The sequence below is a fragment of the Hippocampus bargibanti genome, linkage group LG05 (assembly GCF_051943395.1).
Source record: "Hippocampus bargibanti isolate YZ-2025 linkage group LG05, ASM5194339v1, whole genome shotgun sequence".
Classification (NCBI taxonomy): domain Eukaryota; kingdom Metazoa; phylum Chordata; class Actinopteri; order Syngnathiformes; family Syngnathidae; genus Hippocampus; species Hippocampus bargibanti.
The window spans coordinates 23,547,797-23,562,684 of NC_142738.1; the positions used below are offsets into that span (position 1 = coordinate 23,547,797).

Here is a 14,888-nt window from a genome sequence, read left to right on the forward strand (position 1 = left end):
AGTGGGGCGCTGCTGACCTCGACTCCAGACGTCGTGAACCGGTGGGCAGAGTACTGCGAAGACCTCCTCAACTCCACCAACACGCCTTCCTTGGAGGAAGCAGTGTCTGGGGACTCCGAGGTGGACTCTCCGATCCTTGTGACTGAAGTCACCGAGGTGGTTAAAAAGCTCCTCGGTGGCAAGGCCCCGGGGGTGGATGAGATCCGACCGGAGTTCGGATCTGGATGTTGTGGAGCTGTCCCGGCTGACACGCCTCTGCAACATTGCGTGGTCATTGGGGAGAGTGCCTCTGGATTGGCAGACCGGGGTGGTGGTCCCCCTTTTTAAAAAGGGGGACCGGAGGGTGTGTTCCAACTACAGAGGGATCACAGTCCTCAGCCTCCCTGGAAAGGTCTATTCAGGAGTCCTAGAGGGGCGGGTCCGTCGTAAAGTCGAGCATCAGATTGAGGAGGAACAGTGTGATTTTCGTCCCGGCCGCGGAACAGTGGACCGGCTCTACACCCTTAGCAGGGTCCTCGAGGGTGCATGGGAATTCGCCCAACCAGTCTATATGTGCTTTGTGGACTTGGAGAAAGCGTTTGACCGTGTCCCTCGTGGAGTTTTGTGGGGGGTGCTTCGGGAATATGGGGTACAGGAGCGCCTGATACAGGCCGTTCGGTCCCTATACGACCGATGTCAGAGTCTGGTTCGCATTGCCGGCAATAAGTCGGAATCGTTTCCAGTGATGGTTGGGCTCCTAACCTTTATGGACAGGATTTCTAGGCGCAGCCGAAGCGGTGAAGGTTTCCGTTTTGGTGGCCTCAGTATAGCATCGCTGCTTTTTGCAGATCATGTTGTACTGTTGGAGCCTTCAAGTGGAGCTCTCCAACTCTCGCTTGAGCGTTTCGCAGCCGAATGTGAAGCGGTTGGGATGAGAATCAGCACCTCCAAATCTGAGACAATGGTCCTCAGTCGGAAAAGGGTGGAGGGCCCTCTCCGTGTCGGGGAGGAGATTTTGCCTCAAGTGGAGGTGTTTAAGTATCTGGGGTGTCTTGTTCACGAATGAGGGTGTAAGGGAGCGAGAGGTCGACAGGCGGATCGGTGCGGCGTCTGCTGTGATGCGGACTTTGTACCGATCTGTCGTGGTGAAGAAGGAGCTGGGCCACAAAGCAAAGCTCTCAATCTACCGGTCGATCTACGTCCCAACCATCATCTATGGTCACGAGCTATGGGTTGTGTCCGAAAGAACGAGATCCCGGATGCAAGCGGCCGAAATGAGCTTTCTCCGTCGGGTGTCCGGGCTCTCCCTTAGAGATAAGGTGAGAAGCTCGGTCATCCGGGAGGGGCTCAAAGTCGAGCCGCTTCCCCTCCACATCGAGAGGAGCCAGATGAGGTGGCTTGGGCATCTGATTAGGATGCCCCCGGGACGCCTCCCTCATGAGGTGTTCCGAGCATGCCCCACTGGCAGGAGACCCCGGGGACGACCCAGAACACGCTGGAGAGACTATGTCTCCCAGCTGGCATGGGAACGCCTCGGGATCCGCCAGGACGAGCTAGAAGAAGTGGCTGGGGAGAGGGAAGTCTGGGCTTCCCTACTGAAGCTGCTGCCCCCGCGACCCGACCCCGGATAAGCGGCAGAAGATGGATGGATGGATGGATGGATGGATGGATGGATGGATGGATGGATGTACAGTAAAGTCTCGTTATATCGATATCGGATATATCGATAGTCCCGGTTATATCGATACTATTTCTATGCACGCACGGAGAAAATTACATGCAAACAGGGTCGGATATATCGATAGTCCCGGTTATATCGATATTTTTTCGGACTCCCGTGGATATCGATATAACGAGACTTTACTGTATTTCAAACCAATTTTAAAGTAAAACTGGATTTTTGTTTTTTGTTGTTTGTTGTTTTCGGTTACACTGACGATGAACCGGAAGTACATGTATGCACATTTTTTTAAAACAGATTGTGAGATCTCACATTCTTTGCAAGATCTCGCAAAGAATGCGAGATCTTGCAAAGTTTTGTGAGATCTCGCAAAGTTTTTTTCTTTTTCTTCGATGTCCCCTTAGGGCCTCCGTATTTTTCTGATGTCAGTTAAAAAACAAAAAGTGACGTCGGTTGTCCTTTAAATCCAAACTACAAGCGCAATGGATTAGTGGAATTCTTTTATTTTGAAGGTCACAAACGCCGTTCGCTGGCTATAGATTATCCGAATGCAGATTTTTTACCTTCGCTGTGGCAGCTAGTTTGACTTTAATTTTGCCAGTGCGGACATGCATGACCGCAGTCAGACTCACGCACAGTTTTGGTTGCTTTAGTGTTTCAAAATATTATCTGCCCACACTTTTCCAAAACCTCGAAAATGCTACTTTTCAATAATGTTTCGATGGTCTAAATGCATTTTAAAAATCACAATTTACCCAGTTTTTCAAAAGAGACAGTTCAAATTTTGCACAGTCATCCACTTGCTTACTCTCACTGCACCTCGTCTCAGTACATCGTCTTCTCCCTGAAGCAAGAAATCTACATTCAAACTCGAGTGGTGAAATTGTACTTGACACACGTTTAGATCGGTTTGAAGAGAAGTTGATTGCCTTGGTAGATACTGTTTTGACTTTTGGGGCGTCTCAAGACAAAAAAAAAAAAAGGAAATGAAAAAGAAAATAATAGACACGACAGACTACACTACAGATCCGTGCTGATTTATTCCAGGATACCTGTACCGAGTTCAACGTATCCGAATGGACTATTGCTGCATTCCAAAACATGGGGAATCGGAAGATCCTACTCGAATTGTTCTAATACAGCATAATTTTGCTGCTGTGTTACTTCAGGGTAGAGTGAACACTGGCGCGAATGGCTGCCGCTGCTCACCCGCACAAAAAAAATAAATAAATGTGACTGTTTGAAAAACGGTTATAAATGAAATGGATTATTATTATTATTATTATTATTATTATTATTATTATTATTATTATTATTATTATTATTATTATACAGTATCAATGTAATGTATTCTTTTCCTTTCAGCTTTTCCCCTCAGGGATCGCCACAGCGAATCAATGTCCTCCATCTATCCCGGTTTTGTGCATCCTCTTCTCTCACACCAGCTACCTTCATGTCCTCTTTGACCACATCCATAAACCTCCTCTTCGGTCTTCCTCTCTGTCTCCTGCCTGGCAGTTCAAGACTCAGCATCCTTCTCCTGATATAGTCACTCTCTCTCCTCTGGACATGTCCAAACCATTTCAGTCTGGCCTCTCTGACTTTCTCTCCAAAGCCTCTAATATGAGTTGTCCCTCTAATGCACTCATTCCTGATCCTATCCAACCTGGTCACTCCCAAAGAAAACCTCAACATCTTCAGCTCTGTTACCTCCAGCTCTGCTTCCTGTCTTTTCTTCAGTGGCACGGATGTTATGAATTTCTTGTTCATAAAAATACCTATTTCCATCTTCATAATTTCATACGTTTAGAAAGAAATGTAGTTTCGTTCATTTTACCAAATAACTTCATGCGGGAAGATTACAATATATCTCTGTCAATGAGTTTTGTCAAATAAATAATTGAGTGTAATAGACAAAGACGTACATTAAATTGTTTAATATGGTAAATTATATTTTGCATTTTGCAGAAGTCGTCAGGGGTTGAAACCGCAGGAAAGACTTAGTCCGTTCCTGTTGGGATTGATAATGTGTTTTTTTTTCCTTCCACCTAAAACACCGTTAACTGTGCGCGCTTTATTCCAGTGAAGTTAGTTTCGTGACAACATGAAGAAGACGAACATTTGAGTAGCAGTCGTAGATGTACATTGTACGAAAAAAACAGAATCGCATGCTTCCGTCAAATCTGCATGTTACACTTCTCCCGCATTTATTGCGACAACCATACGCCACACGATGTAGATATTTACAGTGTAGAAAGAAATTACGAGAAACATCGCACAGAAAATCCACGAATTCAAGATAAGCAAAATTAGTGACTGGCAACGCAAGATGGCCTCCAGCATCGTCACTCGTATGAATCCGGTGCTGTTCTTTGCGCCTTCTACGACCGTAATTTAATTCATGTGCAACTTGAATATAAATCCACAAGATGTCGCTATCACACAGCTGTCGTAAAACAATAAGTAAGTACATAGTTGGAGACTACAATTTTTATGGTAAGATATGTGCGTTTGTTTGCGTGCGTACTGACGTACCTGCTTGCGTAACGGACGTGCGTGCGTGCGTCCGAGTGTGCACGTGTGTGAATGCGCATGGGCGTGTGCATATACAGTTTTCGTGCCCCAGTTAGCCAGCCTTTCAGTGGTTAATGAGTCGACCTTCCAGTGCAGGGATGCAGTGTTCGATTTCGGCTCCGGTCTCCCCGTGTAAAGTTTACATGTTCTTTCTGGGCCTGTGTGGGTTATCTCAGGGTACTCCTGTTTCATCTCACATATGAGTGTAATTGCGGATGGTTGTTCATTCGACCCTTGTTAACACAAATAGGATCACGAAATGGATGGACAAGATTGCTGGCATGTTGCAGCCTATCCCAGCTGTCTTCACGCAGTAGGCGGGGGACACCGAATGCCTTCCAGCCAGTCTCAGGGCACCCAGACAAAACGGCCTGAAACTCTCACAAGCCCACATGGGGTCAATTTGGAGTGTTCCCGAACCTTCTGTGCACTTTTTTTTAGAATGGGCCAGGAACCCAGAGTACGAGGACAAGATGCAAGCAAAAAAAATTGTCTTGTGTTACCTATTTATTTGTTCATTGCTGCTGTATGTATGTATGTATGTATGTATGTATGTATGTATGTATGTATGTATGTATGTATGTATGTATGTATGTATGTATGTATGTATGTATGTATGTATGTATGTATGTACATACATACGTATGTATGTACGTAATGTACGTACATACATACATACGTATGTATGTACGTCTGTCCGTCGGTCTGTCTGTCTGTCTGACTGACTGACTGTGTCTGTAGGTAGGTAGGTACGTATGTATTTATTTATTTATTTATTTATTTATTTATGTGTTTATTTATTTTTCATTCCTGCTGCTTTAACCCATAAGGCTGTAACACGCATGTAATACAATGTAATTTCCAGCCTCTCTCTAATATTGACAAATGGATTATTTGGATTGGATTGGATTGGATATGCCTTTATTAGTCTCACAGTGGAGAAATTTACATTTACATTTGAACCCTTATTATGTATTAATATGTGACTATAGATGACATATGAGTCAACTTTAAACAAGAAAAAAATAATTCCGAGATAAAGGTTCCAAAACCCTGAAGCACAGAACACAAAACCAGGTTCAAGCCCCGCCCCTTCCAACAATTACGGGGACCCGATCAAGCACGCTCTGGAAAACGTCTAAGTGACGCATTTCCTGGACAAAGGAGACGGTTCGTTGTCCATCAGCCGGTTGTCAACGCGCTTGCATCCTGCGCTGACCCCACGCAGATTCCATTCACCCGCTTTGTCGCTGTCTCGTAAACCTGGGTGGAACTCAGTTTTATGAGCCAGGAGTATTGACTGTAATGTCAGATGAACGGCGTTTGGAGAAGAAGGAATTTCTTTCAAATGTTGAAGTTACCCGACAAAATAGAATCATCCTGAAGATGGCAAGTTGGTTGTGGACGACAGGCTAGTAATCGAGCTCCAATGCAAGGATGTGGATATGGTCTTGAGCCTCCAATATCGATTTTAAGTTAAGCGGCGAGAGAAAGGTTCGGTGCCCGCCCGACGAGAGAAAGGGGATGGGTGGGCATGACGTCTTGGATTTTGCTTTGTGGCGAGTGGCTTTTTGTGGTTGAAACTACAAGTAAAACGTGTTCCCCGCAGGGTGGGTCGCTACGGCAAAGTGGGTGGGGGCAAACGAAGGGTTAGTAGAAAGCTGAATTCTATTTTAGCCTTAAGTCCACGCCACAGCTGACGACAACATCCCACCAGGATACCCAGTCAGGTGATTCCTTCCAAGTCTTGATCCAAGGCGATGCGATTCGGTGCAGGTGGACCTCGTTCTTCCAAGGGAACCGCTTTCCGCGGTGCGTCCTCTGAAGTTTGTTGGAGGTAAGACTCTGTTCCTCGTCCTCGGCTTTTACCTTCAGGGGTCGCCACAGCGAATCAATGTCCTCCATCTATCCCGGTTTGGTGCATCCTCTTCTCTCACACCAGCTACCTTCATGTCCTCTTTGACCACATCCATAAACCTCCTCTTCGGTCTTCCTCTCGTGTATATATATATATATATATATATATATATATATATATATATATATATATATATATATATATATATATATATATATATATATATATATATATATATATATATATATATATATATATATAGTAAAGTCTCGTTATATCGATATCGGTTATATCGATAGTAATGCTTATTACGATACTATTTCTATGAACTCAAGGAGAAAATTACATGCCCCCCCAATTTTTGCTTTATCTGTACAATCAAGTACCCCTAAAATCATCTGAATGGCTGTAAATGTGTGTGTGTGTGTGTGTGTGTGTGTGTGTTCCCCCTGCATATAGCCAATTTCTGATTTGTGTCGTTCTTTGCTCAGTACATCCCCCTTGCCAGCCTCAGTCAGATGTGCATTAATTTCCCCACATTATCCACGACATGATATAACCACTACCATCATCATTTGTATTCATCCCCGTGAAATGGGATGGTATAGCTAGTAAAATTCACTATACATTATGCAAAGTCGTTTAAAACTCAAGTGGCCTTTGGGCAATCATTGTAGATATATTCCTCCCCTTTCAAAATGTACAGTTTATTGATATTAAGGGCCAAGGGCAACGTAGCTCGACAAACTAACAATTCTATATTTTGCCTTAATAGTAATTTATGGGGGCTCATAACATCAGTATATACGTTAGTATTCAAGTGATGTAACTTTTTTGAAATTGATTAAATGGAGTGACGTGCGGTGAGGTTCATGGCTGGTGAAGCACTGACGTCATCACCGTCAGACTTACAAACATGAACTCTACAGTGTAGCTTAGTCACCATGTTATTGGCAACAGTTAATGTGTTTTGTTTAAAATGTAATGTCAGCATTATTTATATATACAAACTTGGATAGAAAAAAAAGAATGCAAAAATGTTATCATCGTGTTACCTTTACTTATAATGGAAGTGCATGCGCCGCTCCTTCTGAAGAAAGGCACCAATAACTTCTTTGTAGAAGAAGGAAGGCTTTCTTCAGTTTTAAAAGTCTCTCTGTCTCAATGGAGATCACTGCCAGTGAAGAATGTCGTCCTTGATCAGTCATGTTCCGACTGTATGTTTTCAGTCTTTTCAGTGCTGAGAATGACCGCTCCGCTGATGCTGTAGTAGCTGCAACAGTGAGCACAAGCTGGAGCAACTTTGTCGCCTCAGGAATAGTTTCAATGAGATCCTTCTGGGCTACAAAGCTGAGAAGCTGTCCAGGAGATTTACATTCATCCCCCACCGTTTGTGAGCTATACAGTCCGGTGTTGATCTTCCTTTAATTATTATCTCCTGCTTCGATTGAAAGTCCAGTTTATAAAATTCCTTCAATTTAGATATGTAATCCTCCATTCTGAAAATAAGGCCAAGCAACGCAAAAAAATGACTGGATTGTTGCACTTAACCTGCGAACTGTTTACTGTAGCTTGCTGTCACTAATTCTATTGTTCTGCAGCCGAGGAGTCGCAAGAAGAATCTCTAATCACAAGCGCCCCCTGTCATGAGGCAGGAGAACTGTGTGCCTCACATATGCCCACAGTTTTAATAAAAAAAAATAAAAAAAAAATAAAATAAACACTGTAGTACAGTGTTTATTATGTACAGTGACTGTACATTATATACACCAGCTAAACTAGAAATTTAGTTCATATACTAAAAGTGTTGTTTGAACACTTTACGAGCGATATGCAGAGGGGCAGCAATGCAGTCTCACTGCAGAGCAAGCCAGCACCGTTAGCATAGTTACAGTGAGACCTCAACTTTCAAACACCTTATCTTACAAACTTTTCGTCTTACAAACGTCAAATTTCTGAAAATTAAACCTTATAATAAGCACTATTTTCATAATACACACCCACCACGGCTGGCGGAGTGATCTTCGGCGGAAGCACACGACCGAACAGCACCAGAGGTTAAGTTACCAACAGTCCTTATGGAAGGTGACTCTCCTTCCATAAGCCATCAACGACCATCAAAAAGGTAAATAAAACTTTATTTTACAGCACAGTTTATTTCTTTAATTACAGTCCTCATGTAATGCGCCTCTCTTTCCAAACAGCAATTCCCTTTGACCTTCAACCTCCAACGCCATTCCATCAAGCCATAAATGACCATCACAAATGTAAATAAAGTGACTTTATGATACAATGCAGTGTATTTCTTTCATTACAATACAATAGCACATTTATTATACATAGAATAAGGTATGTTGTGTGTAGATTTAAGGCTTATTTAGTTGAAAAGTATATTTTATGGAAACCCGGGAACGGATTATTCCCATTTTAATGGTTTCCTATGTGATTTTTTTTTTAGATACACACTTTTCGCCTTACACACTCTGTCTGGGAACCAATTAAGTTTGTAAGTTGAGGTGTCACTGTATTGCGCAATCCATGGTGAGGTTCAGCCGGCTGCTGCCTCACCGCTCGTCTCTACTTAGTATTTGAACGTTAAATGTGAAAATTCAGCAATTTTGAAAAAAATCCAAAAATGTTAAATGGAAAAGAACTTTAAATTACAATAAATATAACTGTTTAATTTATATTTTCATTTGATATTTCTGTGATGACAGGTGAGGCATGGCCTCACCTGCCTCCCCTGACTGCACGTCACTGATTAAATGCTATATCCCATTTGACTTACATTCTGTCTATTGCACTGCATACATATTCTGTCATGATCTGGTTGGCGACCAACCGGTGGTGCTGTCGGCCCCGCCTGCACCTTCACAGGTGCTGGTCATCCCGATCAGTGGCGGACTGCCACATTAGGATTGGCGACCAACGGGTAGCGCTTTAAGCCCTGCCTGCTGCCTCGCAGGTGCTGGTCGTTCCCAATCAGTGACAGTTAAAAGGACTCCCGGCACGACCATTCGGCGCCGGGTCATTGTATGCAATTGTATGCATTGTGCATTGTGTATGCTGTGCATGTGTTTGTTTCATCTTGGCAGACTTTTACTCTTGGTTTTTCTTTCTTTTGATACTTTGTATTTTTCTGTTCAATTGATTTTACCGTTTTAGATTTTGTTCCTGCTGACTTTATTTTAATACAATTGCTCAAACACAACCTGCTGCTCCCTCCTGCCTGCTTTTTGGGATCCACATCTGCCGTCATCACCCTGCAAACTGTGACATATTCATACAATTGCTACATATTTATTTACAGAGACGAGCAACTTTTATATTTACAGTGTTATAGATCCACTCTTGACATAATGGCATCATGTGTTTATTCCTTCATGGAAAGGTTTCAGCAATGCCGATTAAAATTCAACTATAAGTTTACTGAAATCAGCCAGTATTTTGTCAGAGGTACTATGTACAACATAGTAGAGTTACAGAGAAAGATGTAGGAAGACAAGATGCCATTAGGATAAATTCTCAGTGACAATGATGTGTGAAATTGGTTTTTTAAAAAGAAATATACACGGATCTCCCTAGCAGCCATTGTTTCTAGACTGCATTTCTGTCCAGAGTTGCCTCTGTCTCAAGCAGTAAGCGCAAAGATGGTTTTGGTGAAGAGAAATTTAATCTCAGTACTGTCACTCAATTTCCCATGCATCTCAGACAAAGGCTATTTTGCTATTATTGGGTCCTGACACACATAGCACAGTACAATATGTTGTTTTTCTTTCCATTGCACTGAGCTCCATCTACTCTTGTGAATAGATGCTCACCTGTCACAGTTCTGCCCCATCACTGCAACTTACTGCTGAGAATTCTTTTAGAGGAGAGTCCAACGCACATGGGTGGGTGTTTATTTGGCCTGGGCACAGCCTGAAATTGAACTTCAGTTCTGGTTATGCTGTGCTACCTACCTACATCTCTTAAGCCAGCAAGTTGCATTTTTAACAGCATTGCGTGCATGATTGTTAGTTGACAAATGAAAAAAAAACCACTATAAGCTGATCTCACAGAAGAATGTAACATGGGCGAAAAAAATTACTTCATGAAAAACACTGCATTTGAGTTCTTCAATGAGGGAACATCACTCGGTCATGATAGTAAAGACAGTCACCCATATCTGACCTCTTGCAAGTGATCAGTATACAATGTTTATAATAGTAAGTACAGTTGCCATTTGAAAAGACAAATCAACTTAAAAATGAGGAAAATGTGTGGTGCGTCACATTTTTGGATATTCTGACACTTAGCTTGGATTAATTATCACAGGGTAGGGCGAGACTAAGGTTTTGCACTGGTTACACAGGTGTATCCAACATTTTCCTTGGTAGCACCAGCACTTCTGTTATCCAGCTGTCCATCCACCCACCCACCCATCCATCCATTCAACCGCCCATCCATCCATCCAACCGCCCATCCATCCATCCATCCATCCATCCATCCATCCATTCATCAATTCCTCGATTCATCCATTCATCCATTCATCCATCCATCCGTCCATCCATCCATCCATACATTCATTAATATGTTTTCTTATACATGTACCAACTTTCATAATTCATAATCTCTCAATAATAGATCTTTTTTTCCTCACGTTTATTTTCTTCACACGTACTCTAGTTTTACCAGTTATATATCATATTAACGATGGAAAAATGTCTTGCTTTCATTTTTTTGAACTGCAAAAATCTGACATTGCAACAGAGATGTACACACTTTCATTGCCACTGTCAATGAGTGAATTCTGTCAAGAACAAGTGAAGCAAAAATAATGACCGAAGCTTGTTGCTGGCCACTGAGAGTGTTTGATCAGTGTGAAACATTCAATCAAGTATTACTGGAGCTGCACCACATTTTGACACTTTGAAGTTAAATCATTGCAAGTATCAAATAGTTAATCTTGTTACATTTTAAAACAGTGTGCAATACAGCAAATTATAAATTAATGGTAACTCACACTTGTACAACCAATTCTTATACAGTAAAGTCTCGTTATATCGATATCGGATATATCGATAGTCCCGGTTATATCGATACTATTTCTATGCACGCACGGAGAAAATTACATGCAAACAGGGTCGTATATATCGATAGTCCCGGTTATATCGATATTTTTTCGGACTCCCTTGAATATCGATATAACGAGACTTTACTGTATTTAGAAATAATAAGGGATATTCATTTCATAGTCATCACTGTAACAGTATAGTATGTATTAACTATGCCCTTCATATTTATTAAAAGAGTTGGAAAGTAATGTAAAGCTTCAGTGGCGACCATGGCCACGTTGAATTTGTGCCTGTCCTGCTTGGTTTTGAATTGGTTCTGTGAAGGTAATTTTGACCCAGCAGATATGCCGTTAAGAAAACGTTTGTCACCTCTAGGTCACTTTTCCACTTTACCACCATAAGGGAGTGCAGCTCCAGTTTGCCTGTGGTGCAGTAAAAGACCCACCAAAACACTGCCCTGCGTTCTGCTTTTCATGGATGCCCAGGTGGCTCTGCTGCACTTATGGACATTCCTTGTCCTGACAGCAGAACAGAATTGGATTGATACTGCAGAGGTCTACACCAATGCTTGGGCTATCCAGATTAATGGAGGCCCGGAGGAAGCTGACCGCATCGCAAAGGAACACGGTTTCATCAACCATGGCAATGTGAGTTGGACATACAATATAATCTATCTGTGTGTGTTCGCGCTTCTTTTCAAGATGTTGCTGTCATGTGTGATTGTCCCCACAGCACTCCACGTGGCACAAATTCGATCAATGTTGGAATACTGTCTTCACCAAACGTATTGCTTAATGCACTTCTTTTAATGTACTGTTGTTATCTTTGCTTGTTCAAGATGTAATCTTAAATGCAAACATTTTATATCAGAATCAGAATCAGAATCATCTTTATTGCCAAGTATGTAGAACACACAAGGAATTTGTTTCCGGTAGAACACGCTGCACTAGTATCGTCGTCAAAAAAAACTGCTAAGTGGCACTATACAGTTCAATTTGGGCTACTGTTGAAGAGTTCAAAGAGTTAATGGCTTGGGGGAAGAAGCTGTTTAAATGTCTGCTGGATTTGGTGCGCATGGATTGGTAGCGCCTGCCTGAGGGGAGTAGCTGGAAAAGGTGGTGGGCAGGGTGCGGAGGGTCCAGTATTGTCCACATATATATATATATATATATATATATATATATATATATATATATATATATATATATATATATATATATATATATATATATATATATATATATATATATATATATAGTCCATATTGATCTAATAGAAAATTTATAGAGTGCAATAAAAATGTTTCCTCTATCATAACATTCTAATGCTAGGTCACAGGACTTGTAAACATTTCTAGTTTTATTTATTTATTTATTTATTTATTTATTTATTTATTCTTTCTGTCTTTCTTTATGATGACGAATGATTGGATTGGGTAAGAATATAAAGTAAAGTACATAAAAGTTTCAGAATAAGTAACTATGGCATACATTCCAGAAGAAACACTGTGCTTGGTCATTTGTCCTTCAAATCTCTTTATTTCAGAAAACCTCAGGAACCTTGATTAGTGTTGAAATATTCTTCTCATGGTCAGCTCAGGTTATCGACTCGTGGCTCAGGGGGTCCGGATTTGGCCGGCGACATAATTTTATGTTGCCCTTGAAATTGCATCATGTGTGTCAACGCCATGTCTCTTTAAGCGATTCAGTGCTTAATTTAGTTTACAGGAACCTATAGCTTGCGAGCCATGTATGACTCTTGATGATTGAATCTGGCTCGCAGATAAAAAAAATATTCTCACTTGTTTAATTCACCCATTGATTAAGTTGTCACTGCTCCTTTCCTGTTAGGGCTGCAGTACCGTATTTTCCGGTGTATATAAGTATATACTATAAGACGCACCCCAATGAATGATGTGTTCTCAAACCTTTTTCCGTATATAAGGCGCACCGGGCTGTAAGGCGCGCCTTCAATAAATGAAAAAAAGCTTTCCTAATATACAGCACACCACTTTATAACGTGCTACAGTAGAGGCTGGGGTTATATAGAGAATATCGATATAATGAGACTTTACATATATATATATATATATACAGTAAAGTCTCGTTATATCGATATTCTCGGGAGTCTGAAAAAATATTGATATAACCGGACTATCGATATATCCGATCCTGCGGCATGTAAATTTTCTCCTTGCGTTCCTAGAAATAGTATCGTAATAAGCAGTACTATCGATATAACGAGACTTTACTGTGTGTATATATATATATATATATATATATATATATATATGAGAGGAAGACCGAAGAGGAGGTTTATGGATCTTCTTTTCCTTTCGGCTTTTCCCTTCAAGGGGTCGCCACAGCGAATCAGTAACCTCCATCTTCAGAGGTATGATACGCATGTTTGTTTTGGCCCAGCTTTTACGTCGGATGCCCTTCCTGACACAACCCTCTGTATTTATCCGGGCTTGGGACCTGCACAAGAAGACTTATGTCCCTTTGTGGCTACAGAACAAGCAACACGCTCAGTAAAAGGCTCCCAAACACAAAATGGTCATGAGCACAGCAATATATATATATATATATATAGATATATATATATATATATATATATATATATATATATATATATATATATATATATATATATATATATATATATATATATATATATATATATATATATATATATATATATAGACGTGCAGTCAGGGGAGGAAGGTGACCTGTCATTACCTACCATCATGGAAATATCAAATGAACAAATTAATTAAACAGTTATATTTATGTAGTGATTTGTACTTTAACGTTCTTTTCCATTTAACTTCACCTTTCTTGGATTTTTTTTCAAAATCGCAGAATTTTCACATTTACCGTTCAAATACTAAGTAGAGACGAGCGGTGAGGCACCAGCCGGCTGAGCCTCAGCATGGATTGCGCAATCACTATGCTAACTGTGCTGGCTTGCTCTGCAGCGAGACCACATTGCTGTCCCTCTGCATATCGATATTAAAGTGTTCAAAATATTTTAGTATATGAACTAAATTTCTACAGTTTAGCTGGTGTATATAATGTACAGTCACTGTACATTATAAACACTGTACTACAGTGTTTATTTTATTTTTATCAAAACTGTGTGCTTAGGTGAGGCACACAGTTCTCCTGCCTCATGACAGGGGGTGCTGGTGATTACAGATTATTCTTATGACTCCTCGGCTGCAGAATAATAGAATTAGTGACAGCAAGCTACAGTAAACAGTTAGCAAGTTAAGTGCAACCATCCAGTCATTTTTTTCGTGTTGCTTGGCCTTATTTTCAGAATGGTGGATTACAAATCTAAATTGAAAGAATTTTCTAAACTGCACTTTCATTTCAATCGAAGCAGGAGGTAATAATTAAAGGAAGACCAACACCGGACTGTATAGCTCACAAATGGTGAGGGATGAATGTAAATCCCCTGGACAGCTTCTCAGCTTTTTGGCCAAGAAGGATCTCATTGAAACTATTCATGAAGCGACAAAGTTGCTCCAGCTCGTGCTCACTGTTCCAGCTACGACAGCATCAGCGGTCATTCTCAGCACAAAAGACTGAAAACATACAGTCGGAACAGGACTGATCAAGGACGACGTTCTTCACTGGCTGTGATCTCCATTGAGACAGAAAGACTTGGACTTCATTTACAAGTAAAGGTAACTATACTACAGTTTGTATAAAGTATATAAAGAAAGCTGACATGA

The 14,888-nt window shown here is 41.1% G+C and overlaps 1 protein-coding gene across 1 annotated transcript in view; it reads left to right on the forward strand.

The window, feature by feature from the left end:
- Window positions 1-5,378: 5,378 nt before the first annotated feature.
- The window catches only part of furinb (furin, paired basic amino acid cleaving enzyme b), a 95,808-nt gene continuing 86,298 nt past the window's right edge, over window positions 5,379-14,888 (forward strand). The window contains exons 1-2 of the mRNA XM_088997363.1: window positions 5,379-6,071; window positions 11,525-11,796. Coding sequence (XP_088853489.1) covers window positions 11,623-11,796 — 174 coding nt within the window. The 5' untranslated portion in view covers window positions 5,379-6,071; window positions 11,525-11,622. The remainder of the gene's footprint in view (window positions 6,072-11,524; window positions 11,797-14,888) is intronic.